The sequence below is a fragment of the Leptonotus elevatus genome, chromosome 20 (assembly GCF_054856555.1).
Source record: "Leptonotus elevatus isolate MCC_2025b chromosome 20, RoL_Lele_1.0, whole genome shotgun sequence".
Classification (NCBI taxonomy): domain Eukaryota; kingdom Metazoa; phylum Chordata; class Actinopteri; order Syngnathiformes; family Syngnathidae; genus Leptonotus; species Leptonotus elevatus.
In genome coordinates, this window is record NC_141258.1 from 7,231,192 (window position 1) to 7,247,918 (window position 16,727).

The 16,727-nt window shown below is 40.0% G+C and overlaps 4 protein-coding genes, 1 long non-coding RNA gene and 1 other non-coding gene across 7 annotated transcripts in view; 1 reads left to right on the top strand and 5 right to left on the bottom strand.

The window, feature by feature from the left end:
* timp2a (TIMP metallopeptidase inhibitor 2a) overlaps nucleotides 1–16,727 on the bottom strand; it is a 76,265-nt gene that overhangs the window by 39,473 nt on the left and 20,065 nt on the right. The window lies entirely within an intron of this gene.
* LOC147156796 (U5 spliceosomal RNA) lies at nucleotides 5–118 on the bottom strand. The gene has a single exon (XR_015091885.1). It is a non-coding gene; the product is annotated as a U5 spliceosomal RNA (small nuclear RNA).
* On the bottom strand, nucleotides 464–6,876 carry LOC147156797 (alpha-N-acetylgalactosaminide alpha-2,6-sialyltransferase 2-like). The gene is made up of 9 exons (XM_086064435.1): nucleotides 6,633–6,876; nucleotides 6,167–6,440; nucleotides 5,927–6,089; nucleotides 4,833–4,995; nucleotides 2,146–2,284; nucleotides 1,965–2,068; nucleotides 1,796–1,879; nucleotides 1,620–1,719; nucleotides 464–1,535 (listed from the first exon to the last, which is right to left on the bottom strand). Exons 1-9 carry the CDS (start codon nucleotides 6,728–6,730, stop codon nucleotides 1,308–1,310), a joined length of 1,353 nt encoding a protein of 450 aa, XP_085920561.1. The 5' UTR covers nucleotides 6,731–6,876; the 3' UTR covers nucleotides 464–1,307.
* On the bottom strand, nucleotides 8,074–11,618 carry LOC147156798 (alpha-N-acetylgalactosaminide alpha-2,6-sialyltransferase 2-like). Of its 2 annotated transcripts, none has more exons than XM_086064891.1 (10): nucleotides 11,474–11,618; nucleotides 11,231–11,354; nucleotides 10,309–10,567; nucleotides 10,051–10,213; nucleotides 9,812–9,974; nucleotides 9,592–9,730; nucleotides 9,414–9,517; nucleotides 9,053–9,136; nucleotides 8,825–8,924; nucleotides 8,074–8,539 (listed from the first exon to the last, which is right to left on the bottom strand). In XM_086064891.1, exons 2-10 carry the CDS (start codon nucleotides 11,329–11,331, stop codon nucleotides 8,309–8,311), a joined length of 1,344 nt encoding a protein of 447 aa, XP_085921017.1. In that variant the 5' UTR covers nucleotides 11,332–11,354; nucleotides 11,474–11,618; the 3' UTR covers nucleotides 8,074–8,308. The 2 variants fall into 2 exon arrangements, with proteins under 2 accessions (XP_085921017.1, XP_085921016.1); XM_086064890.1 differs by having other exon boundaries at nucleotides 11,231–11,391; nucleotides 11,474–11,601.
* Nucleotides 11,096–15,115, top strand: LOC147156799 (uncharacterized). Its single transcript, XR_015091785.1, has 3 exons — nucleotides 11,096–11,815; nucleotides 13,223–13,286; nucleotides 14,295–15,115. It is a non-coding gene; the product is annotated as an uncharacterized LOC147156799 (long non-coding RNA).
* mxra7 (matrix-remodelling associated 7) lies at nucleotides 11,389–16,456 on the bottom strand. The gene is made up of 4 exons (XM_086064892.1): nucleotides 15,803–16,456; nucleotides 14,250–14,517; nucleotides 13,206–13,314; nucleotides 11,389–11,766 (listed from the first exon to the last, which is right to left on the bottom strand). Exons 1-4 carry the CDS (start codon nucleotides 16,127–16,129, stop codon nucleotides 11,652–11,654), a joined length of 819 nt encoding a protein of 272 aa, XP_085921018.1. The 5' UTR covers nucleotides 16,130–16,456; the 3' UTR covers nucleotides 11,389–11,651.

Sequence of the window (16,727 nt, forward strand, 5' to 3'; positions counted from 1 at the left end):
AGAAAGCCCCGCTTGCGCAGGGCATCAAAAAATTGGTAAAAACTCTTGTTGTTCCTCCCCACGGAAATCTTTAGTAAAAGGCGAAAGATTTATACGATCTGAAGAGAAACAAGAGTGTACTGATTTCTAGCTGGGCGGCACGGCGAGGTCATTGTAAGAGATACAACTTAAACTCACGGTGTGTTTACAACACGTTCTAACACTCACGCAAAACATCGTAGTCGAGAGAATAACGTTTACATAAGATGAATATGATGAGGTTATAATCGAAGTTTACGAACTAACTAGTATAAATTCTTAAAACATTCTTACGCCGCAAAGTATTCTGGGAGAGATGTTATTTCCGGGTTGACTGCGTCATGCTCCCTCGTAGCTCCTCCTCAACGCTCCTTCAAAAATAAAAAAAATAAAAATCCAACGCTCCTTCAAATGTGAATGTAGCAAACAGAAAATGTCAGACCGGTGTGGGATTAGATTTAATACACATTTTCTATGTTTAGAAGATCCGCCGATAATTTGTCAATTTAGTGACAAATAACTTGCGCAGTCATTACAGTTATCTGCTGTTTCAAATTGGAGCTTTAACTATTCGGTTATTTACACTTCCATTTACCAAATGTAGAGTCTTCAATGAACCTAAAAGGAATGTTTTGGAATATTTGAGGAAGCCCGAGTACCCCAGGAAACCCACAAAATTAAAATACAATCTCAAATGATATTATTCAAAACTGGTTTTGCTTCTTTCTTTCTTTTCCCTCTTCGGGGATTTGCCCCAAAAATATTTGAAAGTGTTTGTCCTCTGATTGTAGGAGAAGGAAGTGAAGTCGCTTGTTGGGTCTGAACAGTCGCCAAGTTTGAACTGTACTTTTGTAAACATGTTCTCTCTGTTCGCAGTCGCGCTGTTAGAAAGATGTGCTGTCAACTACGGAAGCAGCAGCAAAAGAAAAAAGAAAAAGGAAGTAATACACTCGATTTAATAATAATAAAAAAAGATGAATTGTTAATTAACTACAACAACAACTGAATCATGACTGAAATTGAAGACATTGCGTGACTTGATCATTTGACAAACCATTGTTACTTCCCTGATATCTTTGCCCAACCCAGCTTGTAATTCTCCGCTTCACTGAATGTGTGATGCATACCATTTTTTTTATTGGAATTTGTACCGTACTACTCTATTCTCTGCTTAATAAAAATATGTTAACAAAAAAAAACAAAAAACACTATAACAGTCTAAAATACGCTGTACATAAATAGTGTTAAAAAGAGTGACGCTATAGCCTATTGTCACAATTATCAACAAGTTAAACCATTAGAACATCCTTCCTAGTTACGCTTTTTGAGGGAGGGGGTTCCGTTTCACTTCTTTGATACAGTCGCATGATTTTGCTCTCGTGCAAGTTCTCCCAGGTTTTCATTTCCAGAATGTAGTCGTGATTTGCATAGAAAATCACGCGGCTCTTGCCATGCTTCTCGAAATAGTAGTTGGAATACTTAGCGTAGTCTTTCGTCATGAATCCGTACGCGTCGACCTGAGTGGAGCGAGAAAGAATTGAATCAGGATCTTATTTTTCAGCCATTCAATTATTGTTTAAAAACACACAACAACATCTCACTATATCACATGTGTGAAGAGCCAGGAAGAGCGCAAATGCGCCATTGGTTGGTCGGACTATTGCCCAGAATTTTTTATTCATGTTAGGAGATTTCAGGAACCTGAAAAGTGCCAAAAAAAACACGCTTTCAGCAGGAGTGACAGTCATGAAACATATTTTAATAAGTGAAAATCAACCTGTTGCGCACATATCGCAGAAAGTCTTGGTGCAGGACGTAAAAACGGCTCTCGTTGTACTGCCCCGCGTAGTACGTCTGGGGCCTGAAAGTGAATTATTATTATGATTATTTTTTTTATAAAGAATCATACAAATGTAAACAAGCAAATATTTCATCAAATTCATCACCGTCTGTTTTTGTACGGGCCGAGCTGCACCCTGTCGCCTGTGAGGAGTCCTCGCAGCCACTGGAAATCCCTCATGCCCTCTGGAATCATCACATATTTGATGCCCTGCGCGAATCGAGCTGCGTGAGTGATTTAATCTATGAATGGATTTGTCGGTGGGGGGGGGGGGGGGGGGGGTTTACCTCATCGTGGGGGGCAGACTTGTAGCCGTATTTCTTGAGCAGATACAAAGACGTAGTGATGGCGTGCGCCGTGTGGACGTAGACGGACGTTTTGTTGCCCACGTCGTCCTCGTAACCCTTGGTGATTGCGCCGTTCATCCTGCCACATTATTAAAGTTATATTAAACTGCAAAGCCTGTCTGTACAAGGTTCGAATTTGGTATCTATAAGGAGGATCCTTTTGTTGGCACACTTTGGTTGTGTGGAATGCGACGTACAACAATAACGAGATCCTCAACAGGACAACAGCAAGTACCACAGGTACGCTGTAAAAAATGTCAGTGAATTTTCTGTAAAATCGTGACATAAAAACTGTAAATACAAAACCAATGAAGCGTTGTGTAATTTGCATTAATATATCGTAAGACTCTGAACCAAACACAACTGTTGCTTTGACAGTAAGAAAATAGATTTCCTGGATTTTTTAGGCAAGACTTTTGGAAAGGTTTTGTGGGTCAACTCTTGTTAGACATGTCTAGCACATTTCATGCCAGTAAAGGAAACTGGCTCAGGGGACTAGAAAATTGATAAATTGACCCAGAATTTTTTTTGTCTTTCAGGCTTGCACTGCAAAAAGGACAGTAGAAATTTAAAGGAAAAAAAATAGTAAAATAAGAAAATTATTACTTCAAATAAGCAAAATTATCTGCCAACAGAACAAGAAAATGTTTCTTAAATTTACCTGTAAGATTATGAAAAATAAGAAAATACTAGGCCCAAAATAAGTGAATACTTGGCCCATATCAACCACAGTGGTCTTGAAAATGGTATTTTTAAACTAAAAACAAGTCATATCGAATAAATAAATAATAATAATATTGCTTAAAATATATTCACATTAATTTGGGCAACTTGGCCTCAGTGTCAAGCATGAAGGTAAAAAGGTCCCTTTTAAAAAAAATGTTTTGACCAAAACCAGGGATTGAACCCACAACCTCCCAGTCTGAGAGTAGACACTCTACCACAAGACCACTGCGCTAGTACTATACTGGCCAGAAAGAAGAAAAATTAGCTGAGTGTGTATATATTACGAAACCACAAACGGATTTTAACAAGACAAAAATGCTTACAATAAAGTTCTATATTGAACTTTTGTCAAATAATTTTTTTTCCATTTATCTTATTACTTGATTATGCAAAATCTTAAAATAGGAACTTAAACTTATGAAACCTCAGTTTAGGGCCTTTGTTGTTGGTTAGCCATCTTAAAATGTGAAAAAAAAACGTTTGTTTTAAGCCTCACAGTACTTAAAACTCAATGCCAAAACTGCTTGATCAAATAAGACCATTAAGTAATGCGTATCTTAAAATAAGCAGAATTATCTAGTATGACAATCTTATTTTAAGTAAAAATAACTTGTCTGAGCAAAATAAGCAAATTATAAAAAAAAATATCTTACTTAAGATTTCAGTTTTTGCAGTGTGGCATCTTGAGACTTTTTTTGTGGCTCTACTCAGTTGAGAGACATAGCTATCAAATGTCACATTGCTAAGAAACTGGAATTGTGATTTAAGATTAAAAACAAAATCTGGGGTCACCAGATGGCCGTTGAAAAGCAAAAAGGCATTTTTTTTTTCAGGCTTGGCTTCTTGAGACTTTTTTTGTGGGTCTACTTAATTATGAGAGACATGTCTACCAAATGCCACAAAGCTAAGTGAAACTGTAATTGTAACTGAAGCTTTAAAAAAAAAAAAGATAAAGAAGAAGAAGAATCTGGGGTCCTAAAAATGGCCCAAAATGACTCAAAAATGGCTTCTTGAGACTTTAAAAAAAAAATCAATTTGTGATAAACATGCCTACCAAATTTCATGTCGCTAAACGAAACTGGCAGAATTTTCCAAATGTTCTCTTAAAATGGAAACATTGACCTTAAAATGACCACTTCAAAACAAACTGGCAGACTTTCTGTATCTTTTGCAGCAAGCTTTTCGAGATGTTTTTTGTATTGTCCTCGTGTCATAGCTGGCTAGAAAAGAATGCCATTTCTCCTGTCTGGTGGGCAGCACACTGTTTGTCTGCTCGTATTGTCATTTGCGCGTGTGTTCACAAAGTGAGACACATACCAGCACGTATACGGTCACACCCTGGAGGACAGTCCCATCCACACGGACTAAAGTATTGGGACACCCTGGTCATTCAGTCAGCCACATCATCAATGATTGGTCGAGGCTGTTCTAATGGGTTGGTGTGTTACATTGGAACTCTCTATTGATCAAACTATTATGATTCTTCATGTGGTTAAGGTGGATGTAACACATTCATTTATTAATTATTATTATTATTTGGGTCAATGCCGCTTCTTCCATAATAGATCGCAACGCCATTGTATGCCTTAAAGCTGTTTGTATTGAACCATGAATGTGGGTAAACTGGTTTGTGTACATCAATTTGCACTAGGCACCGTCCTGCAATTGTGCGGTGCCGTGTGCGTGGGCACCTCGAGCCATGTTTATTTAAAACATCCTGAAGATTACTGGATGTCAAGTGCAAAGAATGCTGCCGGCGGTTTGGACTTGAATATAAGAAAGGACTGAAATAATATTGTCATGACAGCTCAATTATTTTGTTTTCATACACGATATATAATACATACTTATTATAAAACAACAACCAAATGTCCCCAAAACTAAACGAGAGAAAATATTACCGAAAGACGTAATCGTGTGCGTCGATTTCGTCGCCCATTTTGGAGCCGTTCAGGATGCCGGCGGTGCCCACCACAGCGCAACGAATGCAGCCGTCGCCACCGGCCTTAGGAGAGAGAAAAGGCTCCTTTGGCTTTGGGATCAACTTGACTGTGGACATGACATCTGGAAGAAAAAAAAAAGACATTATTATACTGCATTTGTGGAAGTTGGATTTATCGCACTTGGATTGTCCCATTTCTGATGTCAAAGCGTTTGGAGGTGAATATAAACAACAAAGGCTGATTCCGATAAATTGGTTGTCGTCTGGCTAACGCAGGTCAAAATCACGTTGGGTTATGTGAAGTTACTTATTTCGAATAACTAAATTGTTATAGAGAGATAAATATGTTTATAATCGGCATTCCCGTGCACACTCGTGGTATGGGAGCGGGAAAGTCCGACTTTCCACCTTCCTCAAATGCAGCATAAGTTTCATGTTTTATTTGCAGCTATACTCCATCCACGTGCAATAACAAAAATCGGAATCCCTAAGAATTTAGTGTCATCCATCTTGTTCAAATGTGTCAGCAAATGGATAAAATCCTTACCGGTCACAAAGTGCGTCTTGAATGAAAAAAATGATCCTAAAATGGCTGCTTCAAAACAAAATGGCAGCTGTTGAAATTACTCATAAATAGATATGCCTACCAAATAGTATGTTACTGAGTAACAATGGCTTTGGTAGGCTGAATTTTTAGAAAAAAAATTGGGGTCTTGGAAATTGCCAAAATTATTCTAAAATGGCTGCTTCAAAGCAAAATGACACATTTCATACCGTCTTCTCAGGCTTAACTTCTTTGATCATTTTTGTTGGTCTACTCACGCATAGAAACGTGTACAAAGTGTCATGACGTTATGTGAAAAGGGTTTTAGAGAAAATTTTTGCGGCCAGGAAAAGAAAAAGAAAAATCACCCCAAAATGGCCGCTTTAATCCCAAAATGGAAGACTTTCTGTGTCTTCTCAGGCATGACAGCCTTCTTGAGACTTTATACGATTGTTTGGCAACCATGTGACACATCTCTCCAGTTCATCTCTGGAAACACCTTGACCTACCATTAAAAGAGTAATCCATGAAGCCAAAAGGATTGTTGAAATGCGAGAGTCTGTTCCACTCGCTCATGTTGATGCTATCCTTGTGCAGGAACAAGCGTATGTTGGGAAGGAAAGCCTTCTTGAAGCTCTCATCCTTGGAATTCCTCAACGATTGTTCACACCTCTAGGGAAAGAAGAAATTAAATTCAGGCGTTCCTTTTTTTTTTTTTTTTTTCCTTCAAAGTAATGGAGCGCACTTACTGTGTTGGCAGTTGCGGCATCCTGGTTATACACGTCCTCAAAATCCCACACGGGAAGTTTGGAGAAGTGTTTTCTCCAGAGGATGGGCATGGGGGTCTCGGGGACGACGCCGCGCGTGGAGACGCTTTCTGTCTTGCGTTTAAACTCGGTGACGGGTATTGCGGTTACAGACTTGGTAAGTCTTTTGGTATTTAAGGAGTTGGGCATTGTGGTGGTTTCCTCATAATCCACTTTTGAGGTGATCGTCTCAAAGTTTCCGGAGAAAACGGTCCAGCTGATATTGAAAGAAAACGCGATAGCAAGAAGTTGATTACTCAACAAAAATATTCAAAAATAATACATTTGTTGAATGTTGATGAAAAATGATGGCCCCCTTCCCTTATTTAGACATAAAGTCAAATAGTTCCCACCATCCAAACACAAACCCTTAAAACAAATTGGAAATAACAAAAAAACACACACTTACTTGTTCACTGTAACATTTTCTTGAAAAGCAACAAAAAAGACAATTCCGATGGAGATGACGAGTAGCCAAGTAAAAATCCTGGATATGTGGAAGGCCATGCTACACCTTGGACCTGCCCTGGCTGGAAGGATCGCTGCTCTGCTGGGGACGGTTGCGAGGGGGAAGTGGCACCTTGTGGCAACCAGACTTGGGCAGGGCTTGTGCTCTGCGCTTGCACCCACTCATACACACACACACACTCACACAACACAACGCAAATACACACATGGTGACTTGTCACTACGCACAAAGCACACAAACATCACCTGTGCATTTCTTATAGTTCAGAAGAGGTTTGTATCGGGTTCCTGTAAGAATCTGTCATCAGCAATAGATGCAAGTTTACATGATTCTTAACACTAATGTTTATTTTATTTTTATTTTTATTTTTTACTTTAGTGACTGAACAGTGATTTCCTTCAACAAAACAGCAAAAATAATATTTAAGGAAAGGCATTATGACTTTACAAATGTAGCACCACTATTTTAAGTATATACATTTGTAACGTGAGAACTAAACAAAGAATATATAGATACATGTGTTGTAATACATGCCCACATGCATTGTTAGTTGCTCCACATTTTTCAAACATTTCCATGTAAATAATAAGACACGCCTATATACAAGGGCGTATGCAAGAAAGAGAATGATTTTTTAAAATGTATTGTGTGAAAATGCTGAAAACACTGAACCGTCGTGGACCAAATATTTCGGAAATTGGTACAATTTCTTGAAGCGTTGGTAACACCGACCTCTCCTGGTGAAAAGCAAGGCTGCATTGCTCTGAAAATGTCGCCATCTCCTGGTCAGTATGAGATCTGTCGTGACAACTTCCGGTAATCAGGAGAAAAAAATCGATTTCCTAGAGCGTTGCCCGTCTAGTAAATGTTCACATTCGTTAGCAGATGAAAAAATCACCCAAAGTCTAAAAGTTAATCTTTCAAAATCCCTGGAAATAGACAAAATGATCTGAAAATGGCTGCTACAAAGCAAAGTACCAGACTTGCTGCAGGCATGGCATCTTGAGACTTTTGTCTAGCGCAGTCACAGTGGTGTCGAAACTCGGTCCACGAGGGCCAGAGTCCCGCAGGTTTTCTCCAACACTGAAGCTCATCAGAAAGCTGTAAGCCACTGGTCGGCTACCCATGATTGATATGCCCACCTGGCATAGAAAAAAATACCTCTGGGGCTAAATTTTAGAGAAAAATCTCGGAAATGACCAAAGTGATCCTAAAATGGCCGCTTTGATATAAAATGGAAGGCTTCCTGTCTTTTTGCGGGTCTACCAATGATTGAAATTCCTAGTATTTTTTTTTTCATTTTTATTACTAATAAAAATAGACTCAATTGCTGAATTTTATAGAAAATTCTGGGGACCCGCAGGAATAAAAACAGACAAAGCAGATTTTATGGATTTTTACAAGATATGCGAGTGCTTTAATGCAAGTATTCAAAAGTTGGATGCATCATAAATCGAGAGCAAGGCAATGGTGATGTCATTTACAGTCAACGGTGTTTTAGTTGTTGAACTGGTAGAGAAAAGGAGCGTTGGTTTGCTCCAAAATATATTTGAGCAGAAGAGTAACGTATGCACGTACTCTTGTTTTTTTTTTTTTTTAACTTGTACTTAAATCTCTCAGACACTAGTGTTATTCTTATTATTATTTAGCAATTTCTTTTTGGTGTGCTCTTTTTCACTTCTCTGGTACAGACGAATGATCATACTGTTGTGAAGCTCCTCCCACCTTCTCATTTCCAGCTTGTAGTCGTGGTTGGCGAAGAAAGTCACGCGGCTTTTTACATGCCGCTGGAAATAGTAATTGGAATACTTGGCGTAGTCTTTCGTCATGAAGCCATATGCGTCCACCTCGGATAAAGAGAGAACTGGATGAGGAAAATGATTTTGCTACACAGGGTGAGCCAAACACTTTTATTTTTTTTAAACATTACCGGAATAAGGTAAATAATTTCTGTGGATTCTTAAGTATTAATAGACATGTCAAAAAACTAACAAAGGCAGAAAAGTAGTTTCATATTCAGTATATGGAGAGTGTGAGGCAATGAAGGGGAACAGAGGAAGGAAAGAAGAAAAAGGAAGCGAGGGAAGTTGCCAGAAAAGTATTCTGCCATTATTATGTGAACATCAACTCACTGTGTCACACGTGTGAAGAGCCAGGAAGAGAGTAAAAGCACCATTAGTTGGTCGGAGTAGCGCCCAGGAACGTTTATTTAGCCGTGGAGACTTCAGGAACCTGTTGGCAATAAGTGCCACATGACGCTCAAATTGCTCTACGCTTGATCTCTACAAATTCTGCCTAGCAACATGTTCCTGCGTGTATTTTATTTTTTTTTCTTCTAAGGTTGATAAATCAAGGAGGACCTGTTGCGAACGTATCGCAGGAAGTCCTGATGCAGGACGTAGAAGCGGCTCTCGTTGTACTGCCCCATGTAGTACGTCCGTGGCCTGCATGGCGGGAAAAGTAAGAATTATATAGATGTAGAAGTAGGCATTAAAATACTATTCTGCAATTCCCTTTTTTTGGGGCAAGGAAGCAAATTTGGTAACGTCAATGAGGGGTGCGTTATTACATACGTTATTTATGCTTTTCATAAAAAAATAGACTATTTAGCTTCTTTTAGCTTTATTGCTAATTGTAATCTTATTGTAATATTCTTTCACACAGAAAAGGTAGCCTAATCGATATACAATCTGTTATCTGGTAACTTGATTTTTTTATTACCATTTTTTACGATACGGTCCAAGCGGCACCCGCTCTCCTCTGAGGAGACCTCCGAGCCACTGGAAGTCCCTCAGGCCTTCTGGAATCATCACATACTTGATTCCCTGCACAAATGAAATGCATGCGCAAATGATGTCATGTTATGTAGATAAGTGCCACTAAATGAGTCGCAGGTTACCTCATCGCGGGGGACTGACTTGTAGCCGTATTTCTTGAATAAACTCAAAGACGTCGTGATGGAGTGAGCCGTGTGGACGTAGACGGACGTTTTGTTCCCCACGTCCTCCTCGTAACCCTCGGTGACCGCGCCGTTCATCCTGACGGAACACCAACATCTCGTTGGAGGTGTGTCTACTCAAAATAAATTAATCGAGCGGGGGAAATTAACAAAACATTACCGAAAGACATAATCATGCCCGTCGATTTCTTTTCCTTTTTTGGAGTCGTTGAGGATACCGCCATTGCCCACTACGGCGCAGCGGATGCAACCGTCGCCGCCTGGCTTTGGGGAGAGCAGAGGCTCCTTCGGCTTTGGGATCAACTTGACTGAGGACATTACATCTGAAAAGCAGCAAGAGAAATAAACATATATGAAAGATTTATACCAAATGGATGGATAGACGGTTGGATTTGCCACCTTTGTAAGAGTATCCCATGAAGCCAAATGGATTGTTGAAATGCGAGAGTCTGTTCCACTCGCTCATGTTGATGTTACCCTTGTGCAATAATAAACGTATGTTGGGAAGGAAGACCTTCTTGAAGCTCTCATCCTTCGAATTCCTCAGAGAGTGTTGGCACAGCTAGGTGGGCGGTAGCAGAACAAAAGGAGTCCGTTGTAGACACACCTCTGGATAGAGTTTTGAGCAATACAATGACATGGGTGACTACATTTTACCGTGTTTCTGGGTGCAGCATCCTGGTTATACACATCCTCAAAATCCCACACGGGAAGTTTGGAGAAGTTTGTCTTCAAAAGAATAGGCATTGGGGTCTCTGGGCTGACAACACGCGTGGGGAGGTATGTCGCCATCTCGGTGGATGTTGTATTCAAGACGATGCTGGCTGTTGAGATGGTGACGTTTTCCTTGCGATACCATTTTGTGGCGATAGTCTCATCTCCGACTAGTTCAAATTTCTCAGAGAAAGTGGTCCAGCTGAATCGAAGGAGAGTGCAACAGAAGAAGAATGAAATGTTTTAAGAGGAACAAATTGTTTTTTTAAATTATTATTATTACAAAACAATAACACTCACTTATACAAACCCTTAATTAACGGAACTGGCATAACACCACAAAACTCAGAGAATGAGCTGTCATTTTGGTATCGGACAAAAATAAATTGTTGATGTGCAACCGATGGTAGAAAATATCCCCAAAATATTTTTTCTTGAATGAAGATGTGACATATGGCACTTTATTTTTTTCATTTTTTTTTCTTTTCCTCCTGAAAGTTTTACTTCACGTTTCTCATAGTTCCTATCAGGATGTTAAATTGTCTGAATAGGGTGGAGAACTTACAATTATTAAAGCATTTTTTTTATAATCTCATTGATGGTTTTTAATATTTGTTTTATGTGTACTTTCCTTTTTTTTTTTTTTTTTATCGCTTAGTGATTAAAAAAAAAAATCCCATGCGTGCCCAAAACCAATATGGCGGTCACGCCTTTTACGACGGCGATATATAAAGTACCCGGATAATCAGTCAATATTAACGTGCCCGACACATGGCGTCAACTCATTCACAAAAACTTTTTTTTAACCATTACTGTGATAAACGCAGTGTTTAATACTTAACCTAGGGGGGTGGGGTTCACTTACCTGACATTTACCGACAGGTTTCCCTGAAGTAAAACAAAAAAAACAACGCCGAGGGAGCCGACGACCAGCCAAGCAAAAATTCTGTCGACGTGGAGGACCATCACGTCACCTTGCACCTGCCCGGCTATAACACCACACGGTCACAAACATACAAACTCCACCTGCGTAATCGGTTTTTATTTATTACATAACAGCAGAGGGTTACACGGGGAGGAAATCGCATTTATACTGGGAGTTGCTCACTTGGTGGCTTATTTGTACTGCGTTAAGTGCGTTAGTCCAGCCGTTGAACAGAAGCAAAAACAACACCGCTTGTTTTCTGCCGTAACAAAATAGCGGCGGCTGCAATACTGTCACACAAATGTGTTGGCGAGGTAAGGCAGCGCATGTGACGTCGGCGTTGTCTCTAATGTCCCCCCCCTCAGATGGAGTAGAGACGCAGCTGGTCCTCCATGTCGCCCTCGGAAACGTCGCCGAACGTCTCCGTGTTGTCCTTTAGCAGCTGGAAGATGGCGGCCAGCTGCTCCCGCTGTACCCTGGGAAAAACAACGGAGAAGGTGGCGAGAAAGAGAACATTGTATTCAGGTTGGGCCAACACTTTAAAAAGTAATACTTTTATTACATTTATACGCAATGACATGTATTAATCACAGTTTGATACAAATTAAGATTTCAATGTATGCAAGGCAGGGTTAGGGTTTGTGTGTTGACCTGGAGACCCTAAAAGTGGCAGAGTCCATTCCTTCAATCCTTGCCTCCTTGCAGCCATCATTCTCCGTCCCTTCTTTTATATTCTTGTATCTGGTCTTCTTCAGATGCATCCTACCTTCCTTTGACACCATTTTTGCTTCTTTCCATCCTTCCTTTCACACAATCATAGCCTCGTTCCTCCTTTCTTTGATTCCATCCTTTTTACATTTTTATACTGTCCTTGTTTGCTTTCCTGCCTCCCTTCGTTCGTCCTTTTTTCATCCTTTCAATAAATTATTTCTCTCTTCCTTCAATAAATCCTTGTTGTATCCTTCCTCCCTCCCTCTTGTCTATCATCCCTTAGTCCTACCTGACTTTATTCCTTCCATTGTTTTTCCACACATCCTTACACCTCTTCCTTCCTTTCTTCACATGCCCATTTTATTATTTCAGTCTTTCCTTTCATACCATCCTTTATTACTTTCTTGCATAAAATGCGTTTTTTTTCCAATCCTTCCTCCCTCTTACTACTACTTTATTTTTATTTTTTATTATTATTATAAACTTAGCTTTTCACTAAGATAATTCGTTTTTGACAAATCATAGCATTTACAATAAAAAACAAACAATTACTAAATGCAGTGAATCGCCAAATTAGTAATGGTTTTTCGAAGGGAGCTATAGCATCCCCTAGTGGCTTCCCTGGCGCAGGTGCATTAAAAGCTGAATGTAATTTTTTTTTGGTTCATTTATGAGTGACACTCTTTAACAACAATGCTCAGTTTTGATTGACACCTTCAGAAAGGTAGTCATTTATAACTATGTGTATAGGGCGTGGCTGTAGATGTTATTTTGGTTATTTATTACGAGTCTTGATAAAAGCAGTATTTTTCATCCAGATGTTGACTGTACAGTAATTATCCTGCCACGAATCAATTAAAATTGTGGTCGCACAAGTGCCAGGAGAGCCAATAAACACTTGGACCCGGACCCGTGACACCCGGGAGTAGCACCTTTAATAGGCAAAGTGTGCAGGGAGAATGCGATACGTTTCCAAGCAAAATCCTCAGGGCTGTGTCAACAACACCAGGCGTCTTTTCTTCTGTCGGCTAATATGTCTCTCCGCCACGTCCTCGGGTCAAACGTCCTGTCCTGCGAGCTGGCAGGGACTCAATCTGGCCTTAAGTCAGTCTAGCCCGCATCACACGGCAGCTTAAGAGCGGAAAGCTGCAAGTGAAAGGCGGCCAGCACACAAGCAGAAGCTCACAGCATGTTTTTAACTGACCTCTGCTCGTCCTCTAGCTCCTCCTTGGACATCATCATCTCCATGTGGTGCGAGCGCGACTTTCCAGGGAGGTACTTCAAGGTATTGTTTGCGTGGAACTCAGATTTATCTGCAGACAGAGCAGTTAAGGAAAACATGAAATAAAACACAATATACAATTAATATTTTACATATGCATTTTAAAAATTGTATGAAGTCATTTTTTTATTATTGTAAATAAGAAAAATGTTAGTAATATGAACAATTTTATAAACAAATACAATTTTTAACTTAAATGTATTTAAAGAACCAATTTATTTGTTGCAAATAAAAATGATTAAAAATAAATGTATATGTTTAACATGTTTAATTACATTACATAATTGGTTAATGTACTGTAATTAAAATAATTTATACATTTGATTTTTAAATTAATAAAAAATAACAAATGTTATAGATATACTTAAAACTTTAGAATTTTTATTAAATGATTATTTATTGTAAATAAAACATTTATTTTGACATTTTCTGATTTCATTGAATAATTCATTTGTTGTACATATTTCAGAATAAAATAAAAATATTTGTAAAATAAGGAATTTCATAAATATATAAGTAAAGTACATCGAACTTTAATTTTTTTAATGAAATAACTTGTTAATTTACTGTAAATTAAAAAAAAAAGACATTTATTTAGCGTTTCTAATTTTTCTAATTATAACTTTTTTAACAATTTATTCCAAACACATTTTTTTAAATTATGTATTATTATTATTTTTTTTTACAATTAATTAGATTATCTCAAATGTGATGGTTAATTGCTTGTTGATTAATAGTTGCACCTCGGAATTTTATTAATAACAAAATCATAATTGAAAATGAGAGTAAGTTTTGTTAAAATGTCTTGTTTTGCAAAAGCTACACTTTTTTTAACCTCATCTGTCCAGGGCTACAAATTAATTGTAGCCCTGGAGTACAAAAGTGTCCCTGCTCCTGCATTAAATGCACTCATATAGGTCAGTGTATCCTACTGAATTGTCAGTCAAGCTCAAATTTGGTGCTTACCGTTGACTTCCGGGCTCTCTGCATCTCCGTCGGTCTGGGGGTAAGAGAAAGCACACTTTAGCAGCTCCTGATCAGAGAGCCCGATGAAGGAGCGCCGGCCGCGAAACGACGACGCCTCGGACGACGAGTCGAAGCTGGCGTGCCTGGAGTCGGGCCGCGGCACGGACAGGCTGGACGTCGCCGACGAGGAGGAGGAGCGCTCGGCCGGGGCCGCCGCGACAGCCACCGGCTCCGGCTCCTCGCTGGCGAGACGGGTTTCCACCTCCTCCTGTGCGGGACAATGAGCCAGTGGGGGAGATGAGACAGAGACATCACCTTGGATGGATGGATGCCGATGTGGCCGCTTGTCGTCCCACTTGGGATGATTGACAGTTGACTTGAAAACAACAATTGCTTTGGGCCTTTGTTTCTATTGTGCGTTGAATCCTACCCATGTTTGTACAACACATGGACTTACTCTAAGTAAGGTGATTTATAATGTGCATCTGGTATTTGTTTCAATCGGTAACCATGTTTATGTACTACAAATGGAGTCCCAGTAAAAAAAAAAGTTATTTCTAATGTGCATCAGGGTTTTGTTTTTAGACTTACAAATGTAAAACGAATAGACTTTAAGTAAGACATTTATTTCCAATGAGCATCAAGCTTTTCTTTCTATTGGCACACATTTGGACTTTCATTAAAAAAAAGATTTCTAATGTGAAGTGAATCTTTGTTTCTATGGCACTCACATTAGGACTTTAATTTAAAATGATTTCTAATGTGAATAGAATCTTTGTTTGTACTGGTAACCATGTTTATGTCCAACAAATGGACTTAAATTAAAAAAGTGATTTCTAATGTGTATTGAAACTTTCTCCTATTTGCTTTGTCCAACAAATGCACTCAGAGTAAAAACTAGTGTTGTTCCGATACCCAGCTTTGCAGTATCGGACGATGCCGATACTATACCGAAACCTAAGTTTGTTTTTTTTCCTCAACATGAAAAAGCTGCCCTGCCATTGATTCAGAGCATTCAAGGGCCAATAGGATATCTTAGCTCGGCATGCAGTGAACACGTCATACATCAGTGAATGTTGTGCACGAGCAAGACACAAGATGCTGCATCCAAAGTCCTATATTAGCATCAGAATTAATGGTATCGGCATGTTACTTGTTAGTACTCACCGATACCACTGTTTTAATGCAGTATCGGGGCCTCTGCCGATACCAATATCGGAATAACACTAGTAAAAACGATTGATTTCTAAAGTGCATTTAACCGTTATCTATGTTTGTCATTTACTGTGCAACAAACTGACTTCGAGTAAGAAGGTGATTTCTAACGTGAATCGGGCGTTTTGAATCTCTTGGTACCTCACAGGCAGAGTGACAACAGCACGAAAGTGATTTCCGATGTGCATTGAGCCATGTAGATCATTTACAAGTTGACAACGAACTTTGTTTGCTCCTTTGACAGAACAAAGTGGGAGGGGAAGGTAAACAGCTTAAGGCGGTGACGTCATCTATCACAGCTTTAACACAACAAACAAATGTGGATGGAGGCAACTCACTGATAGCACAGATTTGACCACGTCCCAGTGGTCGTGGGAGCTGCCGCTTAGCTCGCACCAGTCGTCCCCCGTCGCCGTCGCCGCCGCTACCGCTGCTGGCGCCGGCGCCGGCACCTCCTCCGCCTTCCCCTGCTTGCTGTTTTGCGGTATGTGGCCGTTCTGCTTGGCCGCTGTCTTGCCTCCTGTGTCGGCGTCTGTGCCGGGTCCAGCCGGGTAACTCTCGGCCGGAGATGACTGCGATCGGGAGGAGCCGTTCAAAAGCGACGTTGCGACCACCAGGGCGAGCAGCGTGAAGATGACGGCTGATAATATTAAAGTCAAATCCATAGCTGATGTGTTTTTTTTAATTGTCCTGCGTGGTTCCACCGGCAGCCATAGCGACGGTTTGAGGATAATCTCCCCCAGACAAGCTGCCTAAACGAGCGGCGTTTACTGGATCAGACAGAAGGCTCTGTCCGGGTGTGACGTCACATCATCTGACACCGCCCCCTTCTTCCTCCGTTGTTGGATCAGGCACGCCAGCAACGTGCTCGGCTCATCACCTATATAGGTGTTAATCTCATCAGAGGCCGAGTGTCCAGATGTACCGTGGATGGATAACTTGTGACAGCACCCGTGTAGGTTGCAGGGTGATTTACACAAAAGAAAATCAGGCAAAGGTCAGCGAAAGACGCTCGCCCTGACCTGAGGTGGACAATTCCGGGGCGTCATCACGTGACTGGTTTCCATGACGATAGTCGAGTGTGGGTAGCCGTTGTCCAAAGTTTGTTTTTGTTATGCGGACATAAAAGTACAATACATTAATTGTAGTTGTGCAAGTCTTTCTATGAACCAGCGGTAAATTACAACGAACGGATCAAAAGGTCACTTTTCGAATGTTTCAATTGGCTCCCACGTTTATGAGTAACATAAACTTGTAGGAAGC